Raw genomic sequence first — 20284 nt, forward strand, 5'->3', positions numbered from 1 at the left:
CCCCCATGTCATTGTTGCCGAATTGAAAGGTCAAAACAGTCCAACCAAAGCTTGGAGGCCGAAGAGCTCCTATCAAAGGTAGCGGAGATATGGACCTTCATGTACAGTGGGAGTCAAGAGTCTGAGGTAGAGCTGGAACGTTTTAAGGCCCGAAATTAGAACAGTATGGCTTTTTAAAGGCCCGACTTTCTTTACGTGCTCCACAAGCGCTAGACTAAGAGAGAAAGGAAAAGTGCGAGTTTTACTTTACTTTACTTTACTTTACTTTATTTAGCAGATGCTTTTATCCAAAGCGACTTACAAGAGGAGGACACCAGCAATTCTCATTCGATTTCTATAGAATATTGAGTTTACAAACTAAGAGCCCTGATAAGGCTCAAACTTGTCAGCGAGGAGCATGCTCGGAGATTGTTAGGTGTTAGACGAAGAAAAATTATAATGTATTTTAGACATTTTGTTAGATTTGTCTGTAATACTTTTTGAACAAGAGGGTTTTCACCTGCTTCTTAAAAGTGGTGGTGGTCTCGGCTAGTCGTGTGGAGGAGGGCTGGTTGTTCCACCAGCCAGGGACAACAACGGAGAACAGAGTTGATTGGAATCTGAGACCCCGTGAAGAAGGAATTTTTAGTCTCCTTTCATTTGCTGATCTGAGAGAGCATGCAGGAGTGTAGTTAGGTAGAATTGTATTGATATAGGAGGGTGCAGTTCCATTTACAGCCCTGTAGGCAAGCATCAAGGATTTGAACTCAATGCGAGCAGCTACCAGGAGCCAGTGGAGAGAGGTAAGAAGAGGTGTAACATGGGTGTATTTTGGCTGATTGAAGATGAGATGGGCTGCCATATTTTGGATCATGGTTTTAAATATAATTGCCAGAGTGTAGCATCCATTTCACCTCATCAGAATTCATCTTCAAGTCTCCCTCGCAATATTTAAAACACATCACCTGACGACGGTGGCTGAGAATTGCAAATCAAACCAATATTTAATGAAAAAAATAAAACTGATTTACAACATGCAAAGTACTTTTACCACCGCAACAAATTCACAAGCAGCAAATCACACGGAAAGGATAGGTACCACAGACTAGTCGACCGTGCATTTACCGCCAAGCCCGTCCCGAGACTGCTTCAAATTATGAAAAAATATAGCTCGATCTCGACAGGTCTGGCCAAGTTTTACAGCTCTATTTTGCAGGGTCCAGCAACATGTTCTAACACTGTTCTAACACTGGAACAAAGCACTGTCCAATAATTTTTCAGATTCAGAATATGAATTTTACCCCATGTCCCTTTGTTTCAGTCTCTCAGACTTTTGAACATCCACATATTTTTAATATAAATCAAATTCACAGTGTACAAGAAAAAATTTAATTTACAGTCAGATCTTCAACAGACTGACCCTGTAGTATTTTACTCTTGGGACCGACCTCCCTTTTTTTATTAAGTGAGCTGCCACACCTAACATTTTAGCATAACCGTAATGTAAATCCGTCAGTAGCGTTGTAGTAAAGTTAATAAAACTTTAAAAATTAAAATGAAGCTGTATTTTTCCCAATAATAAATATACTTCCCCACTAATCCATCTCAAAACAAATGCTCTGATTTATTCATCTTTGCGGTTTGTTGTCACTTCTAAAATGAACTTTGACCTTGTGTTCATTTTCAAACCCAAAATATTTCAATATGAATAGAAAATGAGAAAAGCCACGAAATGAAAACTCTTTAATGACGTCGTGGCCACGTACCATCGTCCTTTTCAACACTTCAGATCGGACCTGCGTGGATCTGCGATGTTACAACAGTGCTGCAGGCTTCACGTCATTCTCCACAGAAAAAATACAATTATTCATAAAGAGAATAAACAGAATGACATATAACCCCATGATTAAGACATTAGACGGTGTAATTACATGAATAATTATATTACAGTAACCCCCCCCCCCCCCCCCCCCCCCCCCCCCCGACCCCCCAGGGGCGTGCGCGTCGTGGCGGGACGTCCCGGGTGCGCGCGCCGCGCAGACAGGCTGCCAGTGCGCGCGGAGCGGCGGACGGACGCGGACGCGCGGCGCGCGCTCTGAGGACGGCTGTGTCCCCGGCGGACAGGACGCGTCCTGGGACTAAATCGGTGGAGGTAAGGGACCCACCCGAACGCGTCGCGACACTTTACACGGTCCTCGTCCGCGTCTCGCCGCGCCGATTCGCCGGTAAACTCGGGGTCTGTAGCGCAGGGTTAACATTCGGTAATCCGTGACGTTTTATTTTTTTTATTCCCGCGCTCAACGCAAGAAAACCGGATCGAATTCGATCCGTTCAGAGCCTTCGCACTCTGAACGGCGCACACGGGTTAAGAAATGGAGGTGTGTGTGTGTGTGTGTGTGTGTGTGTGTGTGAGCAGCGATACTCTGAGTAAACGTGAAAAGTGAGAGTGCAGAGAGGCCAGACGCATGGAGCATATTAGAATAATGATGAATAATTCACGTTTTTTTATTTATTATTATTTGTAATGAACTCTTTTGAAAGGCTCTTCACTGGCAAGAAAATTGATCCCACTTGGGGGGAGTTTGAAGGCGTGCACCATACACGACTGCGAGAGCCTTTTCATGGCCGTGTGGTACACTGGCACTTCCGCTCGGGCACTGCTTCCCGGGATGGCCTCGGACCACGGGCACGTGCCGATGTGGCATAAAACCAGTGCACAAAAGACGTATATCTGATGGTTACGGATTCCACCGAACCCCTGGGCTGCATTCATTGGTGGGTGGGCATCGCCAGGCTAGACCTTGTGCACCACCTGATTTATTGAAATTGGTTTCTGGGATTCTCGTAAGTTCATCGTGTGTCACTAGCTTAAGAGCATTCTTACTTACGTGTGTGTGGAAACCTTATTTGAGAATGTGTGTGTGTGTGTGTGTGTGTATGTGTGAGAGGGAGGGAGAGAAAACAGGCCTCAAGGGCAAAAAAAATGCACTCAGGTCGCTCATATCCAGTCTCCCTCTCTGGGTGTTGACAGCCAGCCTGACGTCATTTAGAGAGCTGGAGGAAATGGCACATTCTCTTAAAATCACAGTACCTGTAACATTTATGGCATTTTATCAGACGCCCTTATTGGGAGCGCCTTACAATCAGTAGTGACAGGGACGGTCCCGCCCTGGAGACACTCGGGGTTACGTGTCTTGCTCAGGGACACAATGGTAGTACGTGGGGTTTGAACCTGCGACTTTGTGGTCTTCTGGTTTGTTGCCTACCAGCCCCTGTTTAGTCTAGTCTACAGTAAAGACTAAACTGAAAGGATCTTGAAAAGGTCAAAGGGCACCATCTTTGGTAAATAGTAAACGAAAGGCACGTGATATCCGACCTGTTAAAAAAAAACGTTACAAACGTTGCTGCGGTGACCTTCGGCTCTTTTACTTGTTGCCGCGGAGACCGGCGTCGAGCTGTTGCTCAGTCACTTTTCCTGCCCGTTATCTCCCCGGCGCGGTGTGACCGCATGTGAAGTTTATCTTTTGCCAGCCGCGGGTACTTTTATTGGTGGTTCTTATCTCCCCCGCTTCTGAGAAATGGAGATCTTGTAACTTTAAGGAGGTAGAGCTCAGGCCAAAGGAGCCTTCTCAGACCCCAACGGGATATTTCTGAAATCAGTTCATGAACAGAGGCACTCGTAGGTTCAAATCCCGAAACGGCAAGGTGCCACCGGTGTCCCCTCGATCAAGGTACCGTCCCCACACAACGCTCACTAAGGGCGATGGTTAAATGCAGGGGACACGTTTCGTTGTGTCGCCATGTGCTGTGCTGCAGTCTTTCGTCACCTTTTATAGCCGGCGAGGTTTTCCGCTCCGGAAATAAACTCCCGGTATTTTTACGCATTTGCACGTATGCTGTGAACCAAACTGTTCAAGTTCAGGTCGAGATCGGGTTTCTAATTAGAGGGCGCCGGGGTCTTGTTAAGTAACGATACACTCAGTAATTGAGTGGAGTGTGTGTGTGTGTGTGTGTGTGTGTGTGTGAGAGAGAGAGAGAGAGAGAGGCAGCTTGTTTTGGGCATCAGACATGTCTTATAATTTGGCTTTATCGTTACTGTAGCCGGTCTGATGCACTGTGGCTGCTGCCTGCTGCAACGTGGGGCTTTTAAAAACGCCACCATGGTTTAATCCGCTCTGGGCGATATTGCGTTTAAGCACTGCAATGACATCATGATTTTATAGACTGTCTGAAGACCCAACCCCCTATAAAATACATGACGCGCTGTGTTTTTGAAGGGGAGCCGTTCCTTTGACCACAACTCTGTAACCTTCGGCATAATTCGTGGGTAAATAAACAATAAAAGAAGTGCGTTTCTGAACTTTTGCCATGCAGCAGTGAAACATTTTTAATATACGACAAAAAACTTTTTACAAGGTGCAATTGTCCTTACTGAGTATCACTTTATTATTACGCGATTCCCACCCCTCATCTGACATAACCCTCTGTTTCTATAGACGTCAGTAACGTGTTCGATTAGTGAATTATTAACGATCAATAAGTAAACTACGGCGCTGCTCTCATGCGTGCATGCGACAGCTGCGAGCGTTGGCCCTGCTCCGGTCACGCATCCTGGTAATTGTCCACGACTCAGCAGGACATCGCCAGGGTCCTGTCACATCCAGTCACAGTCACCTGAGTCACGCCGCTTTGTTACAGGCCGCTGCGGGTCCGACCCAAGATGGAAATTCCAGGCCCTTCTTCTTACTGAAAGAGAAGTGTGGCACATCTAGTCCTTCTCTCTGTATTGTATTGTGCTTTTGTGACAGGGGTGACGTAAATGATATAAGGTGAACCCCTTGGTTTTTTCCGTGCGTGTGTGTGCCGTGGCCTGGATAACGAGGGCGGTGTTCTTTTTTTTTTTGTGACACCAGGGCACCGGGCAGAACCAGGCCGGGTGGCCCTGATGTGGGGTGACAGGAATAGGAAATCGATGACATCCAGCTGCTGTTGGTGGTGTTTGCAGCGAGACACATAGCCCTAAGCCTGGTTAAGATGGGCTGATGTTTGGAATGGGGGGAGTGCAGCTGAATGACACCCTTACACACACACACACACACACACACAGACACACACAAACAGAACCATCCTTTATTCATTCTTGTTGCAACCCCGTTTGTTTGTCCTCTCAGTGTTTGTGTGGCAGTCGGGTGACACTGAGATGACCTCCACATGTGGCGATGACATCAGGGAGACACATTTTATCCTGGTGTGTGTGTGTGTGTGTCTGCACTGGTAAAATTCAGAGATACTGATGGGTCGTTGAATATTGGACCAGTTCAGAGTTTGCGGTTCGCTTTGTTAAACTGAATGCTGATAAATTTCCTGAGAAACACTGGGTGGTAGTAGCCTAGTGGGCAACACACTCGCCTATGAACCAGAAGACCCAGGTTCAAACCCCACTTACTACCATTGTGTACCTGAGCAAGACACTTAACCCTTAGTTGCTCCAGGGGGACTGTCCCTGTCACTACTGATTGTAAGGCGCTCTGGATAAGGGCGTCTGATAAATGCCATAAATGGAAAATGTAAATGTAAATATAAAATTTTACAAATTTTTTTACAAATACAAATTTTCCTTTGGCATTTGAAAACTGGAGCTGGAGGAACCTGTAGGCATTTATATCTGGGTTCTAACTGAGTGTCCTTAGAACTGCATTCAGAAGTGGACCTTTCGGGTGTGTTTTCTTCTTCTGGTATCCTGTCGAAAGGCAGGGCCAATAAAGCACAAGTCCCATCCAGAGATTGCGGCAAATGTGTTGCTTTTGGGCGATTTCGAGTGTGAGGGCAAGAAAAGTGCTGTGCAAACACTTGCATGTAGCTCGAAGCCGGCAAGGCGATGAGATCCAGGGATCTGGCCTGATTTATGCCTGTGCGTGCGTGTAGACCTTCAGGATTTGCTATTTAAAAGGATTCTGCACTTGCTCGCCCTGTTAGGATTCCCACACCCCATGCAGCGGTTCACCCAACACATATGCCAAACCTCAGCAAGGCCACGGAAACAGGAGGAAGCTCGCGGAACACTGGATGTTTTCCGTTGCAAACCCATTACGACTTAAAGGATCATCTTGTCTGGAAAAAAAAACCACGACTCCTCATTATTTACCCACATACTCTGTGCTGTCTTCGATTTACAGCTTAGCCCTGTGCAAACATGGCAAAGACTAACACCATCTTGGATCCTACACGCCCATACCTTATATAACCAACCTGCCCCCTCTTCGTTCCATCATTTTGGGAGAAAAGCTGCATTCCCCGCATGCTTTTGACGGGATTCCCACGTCACTCGTGGACGGGAGGTCAGGGGTGGAGGTGTTGGAGGCAGGGAGTACTACTGTACTGGTGTCTGTCAGTGTCTTAATAATGCCATAAACCCCACGCCCATCGCTCACCGCGGCTGTGTTCATTCCAGATATGGTGGTGGAGTGTCTGCTGTAGCGGGAGGTCGTGCATGTTGGAACCCTAGATAACTTGGGGTTCAAGCAAATCACTTGAATTACAAAAAAACAGGCTGAAGCTAACCCTGGGGTGCTTCTTTTCTCATATTTCCCAAAGCCAGGAGAACATTTGAACATTGACTCCAAGAGTGTCTAGAGTGCTAAAGAGCCAGGCATCCTTTATTAATGTTCCATGGCAATCTCCTGCGAGAGGAAACGAAAGAGAAATTTGTCGGTTGATAAGCTTCGCTATTCATTAGTCCTGCAGTGGTGGGAGAGTTGACTTGGTCTGATAACGTCTCCGGTCTAAGCAAGGCGGGTTTTTGTGCGTTCGGCCTGGCCAGTTAGCTTCAGACATGCAGCTGCTGTTTATGCTAGGACGTTTGGTTAGCACGTAGTCGCTAATCCGGCTAGCTACAGAGTTTGACGAATGGTAGCAATTGGGTTAGTTGGGAGCTAAACCAAGATGGTTTGAGGAAATGTCCACAGTTCCCAGAAATGAAGGCCACAACTGACTAGCAAGCCACCCTTCCTTGGGTCATTTAATCGTGTAAATTCATTGGCACACAAAGCTAATAGCTAGGCAGTCATGAGGGCTATTCAGAAATGGAGGGCGCCCCTTTCGACCTGCCTTTGCCCCTCGTCTGACAGGGGACCGCACATCCAGAGTAGCACGCGATGAGACCTGATTTGTCTGGGCCCTTTTTTTGGGACTCTGGTTAATGGCTGAACTGCATGTTTCAACACTCTACGGGTGAAACGTTCGTCGATTCATTGAGCGCTGGATCTAGAAATAGACATTTCCGTAGGCAGTGGCCTGGCGTGGGGTGGTGATGCTGGGAGCTGGCTTCAGATGAGGCAGATGGGAGAAGCCATGATTAGTTGAAGATGTTTCTGAGACCCAGGAACATCTGGCTCTGAGAGTGGGACGTAAAGGAGGGATGCACATTATCAAGTCATTATAATTAGCACTAAATATTATAGTATTGTGTCATTTATTTTTAAAAGCTATTTTATGTTGTGTGGATAAGTGCTTGCCTGCTTTCAGATATGAATTGTGACCCCGAGCTGGATAAGGAGGTCTAGACAATGGAAGAAAGGATGAAAAATATCAATAAAAGTGGTAATTTTCTATCATGTTTAAACTGTGTGGGGAAAAAGGACACATGTTGGAGTTCCTGGCAGTGCGGCCTTCTCCTGCCTGCAGCCGTCCCTGGTCCTGATACAGCATGACGGTGAACATCTGGTTTCTTTTTGGCATTACGGGGAGCCTTGTTAAACCCCCTCTAAAGAAAGAAAAAAAAGAGAGAAAGAAAAGTATTGCTTGTTGTGTTGGAGGTGGCGAGAATGTCATACAGCAAACCACAAAAACATTTTCAGCACAGCCAAGATTGCAGGAGACAACGTACACTGCGCGTTTTTAGAAAATACCCATAGACTAGATGAGTGTGAGAGAGGCTGCGCAGTGCCGATTGACCGTTTTGTGTGTGTTCTGGGGTGAGTGTGCACATGAGTGCGCAAATATGTGTTACAACCACCCAAGTGTGATCGGAAGGATGTGATCAAATTTTAATTCAGGCCACTGGCCCGCTTTTAATAGCCCAGCCTGCAGGCTGGAGTGGATGCTGTGTCATCTAAACGAATGCCGTGTTATGGCAGAAGAATATTAGGGCTCAATAATGAGACGTAGTTAACCGACTCCATTTAACCGCAATATGAAAACGGACGGAATTTTAGATGAAAAGTTCAGTGGTTGCTGTATACGCGTCACCAAGAAAACGCTGACAATCATTTCATTTGTGCTGATGTTGCGGTTCGGGAGTTCCTTACGCAGCCTCGTGCTGAAGTTCTTTAAACGTGGCAGGTCCCGGAGCGGCGCCTTCAAAGCACATGATGGACGATGCTCGGCCTGAAGAGACGGTTCCCACAGTCACACCCTACTGCCCGGGCCCCTCCGTTTTTTTGTTTTTTTTCCTGCCTTGTACCAGTCTGTGCACCTCCTTCCCCACACCTGTTGAGAATTTGGTTCCCGGAACTTTTCCTAAACAGCCCCCGTCTTTCCCGGACATCTGGAAAACGTTGCAGCCCCCCCACCCCTCCCCTCAAGGCCCACCAGCCTTTGAACGGATTTACAACTGCGGGTTTCAGTAGGCGCTAGGTGGGGGTTAATATGAGAGTGGCTGGAGGTGAAGGGCCCCATGTTTTTATGTCAAACTGTATCTTCACTCACCCTTTTCCCTCCACGATGGCGTCAGGTGAGCGCGGACCGTTTTCCGGCTCAATGGAGCAAATCAAGGCGTCCACGTGGACGTTCAGCACCAGCGTTCGGGCGTCAAATGACGGGGCATTTCAGATACCAGAACCGGCTACCAGCTCATAGGGCCACTGAAACCAAACGTGCCAGGCTACCACTGCCTCTACCCAGAAGTCCATGTCACAGTACAGCGGGATAGTATTGTATTCAAGATTCAGCTGAACTTTTACATTCTTATTAAGCCTGTTCGGCACTTTTTATTTCTGCTTGCAAAAGCTCTGTGTGTTTTAATGAGGACTAAAAAAGAAAGGGTGCCTATAAATATTTGTTAACCAACTGCTTGAAACAGGCCGATGCAGAAAACCGTCACTTTCTGCGGTGGGGTGCTCACAGACTATAAATACACAAACCTCTCTGGTTAAAACCGACCCCAAAAACATGGGGATGCCGTCCTTCTCTCCGACTGCATGCAGCCGTGCTTGGATCCCAAGAACAAACAGCCCTCTATCCACATGTGACGTGCTCATAAAGCTCGAAAGTACCAGCGTGCGCTGCATTGTGTATCCGGTGCTGGGACGTGCCCATTTAGGTCACTAGAAGCGTATTGGCTGTGGGGTTTTTTGGGGGCATTTTCAAGGTCCTCTTAAATATTTACACCCTCATGCATTATTTAGTGGCGCGTGCCCTTGAAGGATGCAAATGCGGCTGTGATGTAGAAGTGTGGTTAAGCCCATTCCTTATTACGCAATACGTTACGGCCCTGTTTATCAGGGGCATCTGAGTAGAGTGTGTTAACTCATTTGACGCGGGGGCTGTTGAGGGCTCTGGGTACACGCACACGTTCGCCCAGCATTATATCTCAGTTCATTTTGTAACGATTCCGTTCTTGTGGTGGTATGGTGGTAGTATGAACCAGGACACCCAGGTTCAAATCCCACTTACTACCATGAGCAAGACACTTAACCCTGACACTTAACTACTGATTGTAAGTCGCTCTGGATAAGGGCGTCTGATAAATGCCGTAAATGTAATTGTCTTGTCCCAGTATACCAGCATCGCAGGTTAATTCTTTTTTTATCGACCAATTCAGCTCTGAAGATCTTTGGCAAATCAAATGCACGTTATCCCGGGTATGGTTTTATCTGAATGAAGCAATACAGCTTCTTCTGTCACTTCCAGTCAAAGCACATAGATGGAATTGTGCAGCACTTTAGGTCCAGTTGAACGTGCAGGCGTAGTTGTAAGTTCCATTTAGTAATGTATTTTTGTGTTTTTTTTTTTTTTTACTTGTTAGTGAACAAAATGCTTGTTAGATGCTGGTGGGATCAAATGTTTGCCTTTGTTTCTAAATTGCTTTAATGGTGCTGTTAGTTCACCGCCTGTACACTGTGAAAAAATAAGAAGTTGGGAAAACTGCTGGACTTTTAAGCACTTTTCTCTCAAGTTAACTGAGGAAACGAGGTCAGCACAACCACAACTGCTTCGCAGCAGGTCGAATGTAGATGTTTTACCGTGCACTTTCACTTCCGATACGAAGTGAGTCAGGCTCAGCTGAGCTGCACGTGCCCAGTGTGGCATGAGGCGTGGTGCTCTGCCAGCCCCGCGAGACCCTGCTGAGTCTTCTGCCGTATGCGGTTCTTATCTGACCTGTTGCTCTTTCTCTGTCTGACTTTTCAGAGTTTTTCGCACAACGAGAGCTGCAGAGATAAAGGCCGAACAGGTCGCCTCGACCGCGATGCAGCAGGACAATAGGAGGCTGACCCTCTGTCCCTGGGACCAGGGACATTCTAGCGCCAGCTCGTTCAGAGGAGCGAGTGAGTGAGAACAGGAGAGAGAAAGGGATTTCCCTGTGCCCCGCCCGTTTTCCCCAATGCCTGTCTAAATACTGGATGGAGATATCGAGTTGGAACCAGTTCCAACAGAACCCAACAGAAGACTGTCTGTAGGCAGGGTCCCAGCCGCTTCCTTCCGATCGTCACATGGGTCACTAGAGATTAGCCGGAACCGAGCCTTTCTGCCGCCGTTTTTTTCCACCCCACTACGCTGAAGCATTCGCCCACTCGGGCGGTGCAGGATGAAGCCCCTCACGCCCATCGGCTCTCCATCCCCCCTGAGGCTTCTGAACAAGGGCCCGGACTACCTGCGGCGGCAGATGGACGGCGGCAACCGCGGCAGGTCCGTCAGCGCGGTGGAACGCCTGGAAGCCGACAAGGCCAAGTATGTCAAGAGCCAGCAGGTCATCAACACCAAGCAGGAGCCTGTCCTTGCGCCCTGTGCCACCCCTCCTCCCCTGCCCCGGCGGCCACTCGCGGTGCCGGCCAGCTCCACGCCACGGCCGACGCCACGAAGGCCCCAAAATGCCTGTACCGGTCCCGCGCCGGGCCCTCCTTCCCGGCGGGACGAGAATGAGGACGACTCCAGGAAGGAGAATCACCGGACGTCGGCCCACGTGGAGGAGCACAACCGGAACAACGCGGGCCGAGCGCTCATGGCCGCGCCCAAGACCCCGGTCACCTTTCCTCTGGTGGCTCCTCACAGCGCCCCCGTCCTGAGGAGAAGCACGGGCAAGCGCATGCTGCGGCCAGACTCCCTGCTCATCTACCGGCAGAAGAAGGAGTGCAAGTCCCCGGCGGTCGGAGGTGGAACCGGGAACGGCGGCGTGGAGACCAGAGGCTACAGCTTCGTCCGGCGCCTCTTCCAGGGCTCCATGCGCGAGAAGAGCGGTGGGGAGAGGATGGTCATCAGCGAGGAGAGGTCCTCCTCCAGAGACGGAGACTCGCGCATGTCCTGGTCCAACGACAAAGACACTGTGGACGGGGACGAAGGGAACGAGACCCGCAGGTCCAGCCGGTCAGAGCGAGGACGGTCGGTGGGGTCCAGCAACGGCAACGTAAGTCCTCCAGAGCGGCCGAGTAGGAATCCCACCATCGGCCGCATCAGCATTAACGCAGGCCTTCGCTGTAACAACAATAACAATGACGACCCCATGGACCCCTGGAAGCCCGTGGTCCAGTTGAGGAAGCGTCCTGGGCTCCAGCGCTCTATATCGGACCTCCGGCTCCGCTTCTCGCTGGCGTTGTCCGACCAGGAGCGCTTCTTCGACTACTGTGGCCTTGACCTGGACGTGGTGGAGCGCCTCGGCGTGGAGAACTTCCTCTCGGGCGGCAGCTCCGTGGACGCGCTCTCCCTCGTCCTCAGGAGCGTTGGAGGCGGCGGCTCGGAGCCCAGCGAGTTCTCCCGACACTCCGGGGAGGGGCTGTTTCAGGAGGAGCTGGCCGAGCAGCCGCCCACCGGCGTCTCCATCATCGAGCGGAACGCGCGCGTCATCAAGTGGCTCTACGGATGCAAACACGCGGCGCAGGAGGGGCCTAAAGAGTCCACCGTGTAGCCACGAGACACGAGCAGGTCAACGTCTGGGGCTGTGGACTCCCAACAGACTGTATTTATTACACTTTAACTCGTACTGTAACTTGAATGCATGTCTACATGGTTTGTTTGATCAGAATTCACGGATACTGACGAGCACACGGGGCGGTCAAGTGAACCGCGCGCACCTCTCATTTCGACTGGCCCAGCTTTAGTTTTTTTGTTTTTTTTTTTTCAACCGATTTATGCACTGAGCTGGAGAGAGAGACGAAACTCTGTACGACAGGAGGGCAGCATATTCTGACTTGCAGGCCAGCAGTTCCGCACGATTTCTGCACATTCCGTCTTCCCAAATGAAGTCATTTCGTTCATAAGCTGAAAGCTGAAATTCCAAAATACAAACATTTTTATATATCTACTTTACAGGAACGTTGTGAAAACCGAGAAGATAACAGTAGGTCATGACAGGAATCTTGGTCTGCAGTCCACCCCCTCATCTATCATAGTCCAAATGGCCGGCAGTGAGACGTCAGCAGGACTGACACTCGCTTTACGGCTGACCGTCCAACCCCTGGTTTATCTTCACCTCACACGGAGGGAGGGGGGAGTTCCTGGACTTCCCTATCTCATGACCTACCTCACCACAACACTTTACACTCGTTTAGCCCCCTGGATCTCCAAATAATTCATCTTCAGGACCAGATCTCTCTGGGGTCAGAGAGGAGCCAGCGAACGACGGGACTGGGGGGTCAGTAAAGGTCATGCAGAATGCGGCCTGCCAGAGGTCGGCATATATTTTCTTTCTGTGTAGCACCTCAACCTGCACAAAACCCGAGCTGGAAATGCTTTTCAGCACGGCTGGAACAAGACTGGAAGTATTTTGCATGTTTACATGGACGGTGTTGTATATTTGTTGGTCTTGATTTTTTTTCTGGCATTTATTTTTCTCCAGAGGATTTTACGTTTTATTCCAAAGAGTAATGTGTATTGTTTGCACAGATGATAAATATAATAAAGTGCTATTTGAGGGAATTCATTTTGTCCAATTTTGTGTATGTATAACTATTAACTAACAACCCATTTTATGGGTCCAATAGGCCATTAAAAAAATAATAAAAAACTTGCTGACATTTACAGACAAACCAAACGTTCAGAGAGCTCTGCATAACAGCAACAGTGTTTTTAGTTCCAGTATGAAGAATTCATCACCTGCTTCCAGGGCTGATGGATATGAAGATATACATAGACCGCAACACCCCTGCTGCTTAGCATAACAACCAGACAGAGAATAATGACCTCATCAAGTAATTTGTCTAAGACTGGGCTCCATTTTTCAGTGTCTGTTTACGCCATCCATCGCTGAATGCAAGGCACTTGAATTAGTGACTGCCGCCATTGTTTAGGGACAACAGGCTGGTGCCAGAGGCCTGATGCTCGTGGCATTTGTCTGGGGGCTCAGGTTACCCCCTCAGCGCTCCCTCCGCCCCCCCACCCCCGTCCGGCAGCCCGACTGGCCAGTCCGCAGCGGCCCCACGGCCTGCTGGGACGTCCTGCTTGTGGTCGGAGGTTTTCTGGGACGTGCATCCCGGCCAGGTTCTCCCCTTGTTCTCCGGTGCCGCTGCGTCACAGCAAGGAAGACCTGAGTCCACAGGTCACGATCACAAAGCGGCTTTAAGCAACAAATTATGACACTGATCCCGACTGATCACCAAAGTGTTCACCTGGTACACAGTTCCAATGAAAGCATAAATAAGACTGATCTGAATTAAAATTATTATTAGTTTTAAAAGTATTTCCTTCATTTGCTGCCGAGATATTTTTTTCTCATTCATTTATTCATGTTTAAAGCAGTGATACTCACATAGTTCTCTAAGGGGAAAAAAACTCAAAACCGACTTTGAGAAAAGGACATTTGAGAGCGTAACAGGAGCAGAAATCTTCCGGAATGATAATTTCATTACACTTTACTTCCACTGCATGCATTTTCATGAATTTTCAGTCTGTCTCACTGACCTATTTATTGCTTAGCACCGATAAGTAAATTATAAACCGAGCAAATTAGCAGAAATGATCCCAATTCAGTAATTCTATGACATAAACCATTTGACCCGTTTTTGTAGTATGATATGATATGATTTAATTACCGAATTTGAATTTTTCTGAAATTCACAGGAAAACATGTTTGTGAAGTGTGTCAAATTTGACCTAGTTTTTCTGGGCCAACAGCTCACACACACATCCACACACACACCATCCACGCTTGAAATAAAACAGCCAATTTTGGTTGAAAAATGTTGAGAAGAGATGCAACACGATGTTCAGGTGCAGAACTGTACACATGGGAGGGACATTTAGCATGTAGCATTGTTCTCATTCTTCTACTGTTTCGTGCATGAAAGCCAGCAGGAAACATGATTTAAAAAGGGCTTCCTGCATTGAACAAGTAGCAGATGGGTGGTGAGACCATCATTTCCTGCTGAATCAGAAGCCTGTAAATAATACTGACATATAAATAATACCCCAATTTATATCCATCTACCGCCATACATACTCACTAGCCTAGCGGCTAATCAACATGGTGCAACAAGAAGATAATTTTTATGTTCAAACACAATCCAATCCAGGCATTCTCCACAATGCCAGGTCTGAAGGGGGTGACTTAGATCGGATCACCCAAGATGCATGTTGATGCCGGATCTGAACTGCCACACAGTGTCTCTTTACAGGTTTTGTGGAAATTCAACACCTCTGAATGGAGGTTCACATGCGAGGGACCGTTTCTGGGGCCCCATCCCCCGTCTTCATACCTTAACAAAACCCATCTTAGGAACACGAGGAGATCCTATGGCACCGGGGGGTCATAAATCAGGCCGAGGCTCTTTTCACTCCTCTGTCTCGGCCGCGACCTTCGCTCCCAGGGTCAGGGAGACAGATCTGGCATCCCATGAGTTACTGCTCTCGGTTTGACCACCGACAACTGACGTCAGGATGGAATCATCGGACGACCTCGGGGTCGAGCTGTGTTCAGTCGAAACTCAGAGCTAAAGACAACATTGAGTTGAGGCGGTCTCTGTTCAAAGTTGTCGCTGGGTCAATTGACCATGTCTTGAGAGCAAGAACAGCCAGTTTTTACTGAAACTGAAACCCTGGCCTGCTGAGAGTGACCCCTGTTGCTGACGTGAGAAGTTTCTGTTCTGACGTCAGTGTCGTGGACATTTCCAAATGTCGCATCCCCCTAAACGTTTGTGAGTCTCCCCATCAGCTGCTTCATTATGCCATTAATGAGTCGTTACTGCCATGATTTGCACCCAAGCTGGACACGCTGGGCACGTTCAGTGGTGGTCTGATGTTTTACCTTGAGTAACAGGATTAAAGAGGATTAGCTGCCAGTTAATGACCTTACGCTCCTTTGAAACCAACACCGGGCTCAGGCTTAATGGTATTACCATGCAGCGGAGCGCAGTTCAGGAAGTACGCGTGTCCTCGCTGATTTACTCTACCGGACCAGGGCGCCCAGGCCCGAGCGCTGAGATCTCTGCGAGCTATCACACATCAGCTGACAAGATATTACTGTGACATAGTAGCAAATGTAATTGCAAAATGGCCAAGGGCTCTTGAAATATCATGAATGGCAAATAGAAATACAAAAGCATGTTGAGCGTAACAACACCTATCAGTATCAGTAAATGCTCAGCAGAAACATTTCAAAGTGATTTATACATTCAAAAGCATTGTTAAAATAACATTGTTTAAATGTATGAATAACCTTTAAAAGCATTTATACATTCTTTTTAAAGCATCTCTTTTAATTTGTGGCTATAGCCATCAAGGACCGCACCTCAGAGCAGACTCTCAGACTGACCCTGGACCTCCCTTAAGAAAGCAGCTTGACCCCGCAAAGCCGAACAAGATTACAAAGCAGGCCAAAGGTTTTTGAGTAATTTACTGTCTCTCCCCCTCTAATTGCCAGCTGTTTATCTCCAGGGGAGAGACCAGCCAGATTCCCACAGATCCGGTGAGGTCCAGTGGGGCGTGGTGACTCCCGAGACAGGTGAGTCCCAGGCGGCAGATCTAGGTCACATCGGAAAAGATGTCCATGTGCTCATTGTGGAAGCAGATGTTCTCTCCGCCTTTGCGTTTTTTTTGTGCGTGAGTGACAGAAAGAGGATGATGGGGATGGAGGGAAATAAGGACATTTTCAAGATTCTGTGGCGAATGAGGTGACAGAATGAGGCGTGGTTGAATCTTTCACAAAGTAAGAGATAAAGGAGCTTTATAAGGACACGGATTGGCTCGCACTTCCTGCACTACAGCCCTCTCAGCTCAGGCTGGGCCACACATCAAAGCCTTGACCAGACCAAAGAGCGAAACCTCACCCACATCTTTTGGGGTTTTAACGTTCCTTATTTAACCCTGGACTGTCTGAGAGAGTGAGGCCCGGCGCTCAACCGCGGCGCCATGCCTCACGGGAACCTCCGCACAGGCAACATCTTCCACAGCTTCGTGGGATATGACCGCTCCACTGTCCCTCCTCAGTCAGGGGCCGGGAGGCAGAAGCTAAAACGGCCCGGTGGACAAAGAGACACGTCCTTTCATCAGGAGTGATTGAAAACGGGACAGTTTGAGGAAAGGAGCAGGTGACTGGATCTTCATGACAACAGAAGGGGGTTCATCTGATGCTCCAAGGGCCCTCCGGGGGTGGAGTCGTCACCGGGAAGGTTATAGCAGGCCTATAATTACATTCTTCAGCCCATCAAAGGGAGCTTTCATTGCTGGCAGCTCATTTTCGCAGAATGTCCTGTGGTGGCTATGAAAACGTGTCACAGTCAAGGCGAGGATGAGCACAGCCACTTGGATTTTATGAAGTTTGCAAACACTTTTCCTACCGGTTGTGCAGCATGTGTTCAATGTATTCAAAAAAAATGAGCAAGCAAAACGATGTAAGTGAGTTATGGTCAGTGTTTTACTTATATTACATCCTAAATAAGTTCCCCTGTTAAAGGGCTGTTTTAATGACTTTGACTTGCTGCCTTTTCAGTTTTACAGGCCTTGACATGGCCTGGCCCTGAGATGTGGCCTTCGTGCAGGTGGATAACCGGCCTGCCGTTCAGAAAAGCCTGCCGCAGAGGGCCCCGCTTAAATAACCCCCTTTATCAGTCATATTCGCTTGCTCAGTGGACGCCGGTCTTTTGACATTTTAGAAGAACGCCATGCGACTCTTTATCAGCCGAGCAAAGACAAAACTAAGTTCCTTGTCTGCTCTTGGGTACTACTTTTTTTTTTACTGTTGTGGCCGATGCTGTTATTATCTTGCCCGAGACGTAAATAGCTCTGTGGGAAAACGAGAAGCGGCACCGTGGCTCGTATATGCTTCCATTTTCATCGACACCCTGCTGACAGTTCATCTGAGGGGTGATGCCTGAATGCAGGGATGTAAAAAAAAAAAAAAAAACAACCGGGCAGACAGTGTCCTGTTTCCGGTCTGTTTGCGTTGGAAAGTGCATCACATTGTGGTTTCCTTAAAAATCTCTGTCTGCATGGACTCAGGTAGCAAACCATTTTAGACCATATTTTGGCCATGGAAACCAACATTTCAACTCATAATATGTAATTATTAATTACTGTGGCGTGAGTTCGAACAAACATGCTTTCAAAAACGCTTTAATCCATATTTTAACTTTAATCTGATTCTTCTGGAGGACACAAGGGTAGTTAGGAGCACAGACGTGACCATTGTAAAATGCAAATTATGAATTCACATTTTGAAAAAACTGTTGATAGAAAATTGATTTATTAGCAAGAGATCAGTCTCGTTTTTTTTATTATGGAGCAGCTCTTGGTGGTTTTAAAGTAAGCAGATATACGCTTGAAAGCCACCAGAGCCACACTTTGTGCGAATTTTGCACAAAGTGCAAGAAAAACCCGGTTAGTCGGGAGTGAACTGGGGATTAGAGGGTCTAGGGAGGGGAGGGGAGGGTCTCTGCCGCGGCCCGGGAACAGAAGTCAAAAGACAACATCCCTGACAGCTGCAGCAACAGAAACTGGATCCTGACAGGAATTTGGGAATGAGGGCTATCTCCGTGCCTTCGTTATCTCAAGGGCACAATCACTACCACGACACCACCGCAGGTCCACGGATCAGCTACTGGAGCGCATGGACAACTTAGAGGTCCAATATCATTGAGACAAATGCTAGATAAACAGCTAGAAATGAGCTTGAATCGGGTTAATACGTTGTTCCGGATCAAATTCCCTGCTGGAACGCAGGTTTAAGGAAGCGTGGGTTAATTGCAGGAGACTTTTTAAGGAGGAGGGGACAAAACAGGGAGATTAAACCTCTCGGGGGAGATAAGCAGGAATAGAGTCGTGGAGAGGTGTAAAGGCTGGGGATAAGCTCCTGGTTCTCAGCTGACAGCAACAGGAGTGCGTTTTTCCTTCCTCAACCTCTTGACCCCTGTAAGGCCCCTAAAAAGGACCAATTAAGGAATCGATTTTTCACTTCAGATTGGAGAGCAACAAACGGGGTCCTTCACTAACTTCTAACTTCTCAAGTTAAGTCTTCACATGTGTGTTGCCCCAGGACCATGACGCAAGGTACAGTCTACAACCACATGGGCGGGTAAACAGGGGTGGTAGTAGCCTAGTGGGTAACACACTCGTCTATGAACCAGAAGACCCAGGTTGAAGACCCCACTTACTACCATTGTGTAGGACACCCTGAGCAAGACACTTAACCCTGATTGTCTCCAGGGGGGGACGGTCCCTGTAACTACTGATTGTAAGTCGCTCTGGATAAGGGCGTCTGATAAATGGCGTACATGTAAATGTACATGACAAAACGCTGACTGTACACAACAGAATGAGTCCATTTTCTAGACCCAGTGGGACACGAACACAATAGAAAGGAACATTTCTTCCCGGTCGGGCATTGCGTACACACGGAAACGGCGTTTCAGACGACCCTCTCTTTTGGTGTGGACCAGGGCCCCTTGGATTAAATAATAATAATAATAATAAAGTGAAGTGATTGTCACATGTGATACACAGCAGCACAGCACACAGTGCACACAGTGAAATTTGTCCTCTGCTTTTAACCCATCACCCTGAGTGAGCAGTGGGCAGCCATGACAGGCGCCCGGGGAGCAGTGTACCTCAGTGCACCTCAGTGGCACCTTGGCGGATCGGGATTCGAACCGGCAACCTTCTGATTACTGGGCCGCTTCCTTTAACCGCTAGGCCACCACTGCCACTGATTATTTTCCAAAACGGGTTCCTGAGTGATTGTCTCTTTTCCGCGAACCTCTCTTTTGGTGTGAACCAGGGCCCCTTGGTGTGGCTGTGGCAATTCCGGTCCGGATCGTGTAGAAATCCTCCTTCTGTTGAAAAGAAGAGGCTGGACGACACCGTGTTAGACTCACCGTGGAGGGCAAACAAGGACGGCAGGGAGTTACAGCGCCACCTACAGGTATGCAGGGGGTACAGCAACGTTTCAGATAAGGCTTCCGTGTGGACGCAGGTTTTTTTTAGAAACCGAAAAGCCTTTTGAGAGAAATGTGAGCTGCTTACAATGTTTCACGAGTCCAGCTTGTTTCTGTTGTGTCTGTCTGCTTTTATGTTTGACTTTATTGTCGGTTCCGCTCACTGCGGGTCCGCGGAGGTCTGGCGTGTAGGGCTCCTGTGCTACAGGTGTTTCCATGCTTCCAGATGTTTCTTTGCTCCGCCGTAAACTCGACGTGACATCACTCTGGCAAGTAATCACACGTTGCGACGGTTCTTCAGCGGCAATTAACCTGAAGTGAGTCTGTGTTCAGGGCGCTCTGGAAAACGACCACTAATGTGTTTTACGTGAGAACCGAGAGGACCGAGTCCAGGTGAGGGGGTCCATAACATCTTCAACTTCACAGCTGCACCCTTTAAGTGTGTGTGTGTGTGTGTGTGTGTGTGTGAGACAGAGAGAAAAAGAGACACATCTTTCAACCAGATGGGTCCGCATCTGCCTCAGTGACTCATCTCACACACTCACCTGGTCTGTCTGTCGTCCTCAGGTGCTTCTGGTTCACGTCTGTCTGAATACGAAGGCCATTGTGTTGTGTGTGTGTGTGTGTGTGTGGTTGGGGGTCGGGTGTGTGTCCAAACTTTGTGCTGCTGAGACAGGTATTTATTTACCCCGACAACGTCGTACGTTAAAGAGCAGAAAGGAGGCGCGGAA

General features: G+C 48.2%; 1 protein-coding gene across 1 annotated transcript; it reads left to right on the top strand.

Annotated features, from left to right (window-relative positions):
- The first annotated feature begins 2038 nt into the window (after positions 1-2038).
- On the top strand, positions 2039-12275 carry fam110d (family with sequence similarity 110 member D). Its single transcript, XM_028980954.1, has 2 exons — positions 2039-2131; positions 10387-12275. The coding sequence occupies exon 2, from the start codon at positions 10784-10786 to the stop codon at positions 12095-12097; it is 1314 nt and encodes a 437-aa protein (XP_028836787.1). The 5' UTR covers positions 2039-2131; positions 10387-10783; the 3' UTR covers positions 12098-12275.
- Positions 12276-20284: the final 8009 nt, after the last annotated feature.

Source organism: Denticeps clupeoides, chromosome 5 (genome assembly GCF_900700375.1).
Source record: "Denticeps clupeoides chromosome 5, fDenClu1.1, whole genome shotgun sequence".
NCBI classification, from domain to species: domain Eukaryota; kingdom Metazoa; phylum Chordata; class Actinopteri; order Clupeiformes; family Denticipitidae; genus Denticeps; species Denticeps clupeoides.

Bases quoted from the DNA above. Each gene is read 5' to 3' on its own strand.
- fam110d (XM_028980954.1), top strand. From the start codon at position 10,784: ATGAAGCCCCTCACGCCCATCGGCTCTCCATCCCCCCTGAGGCTTCTG.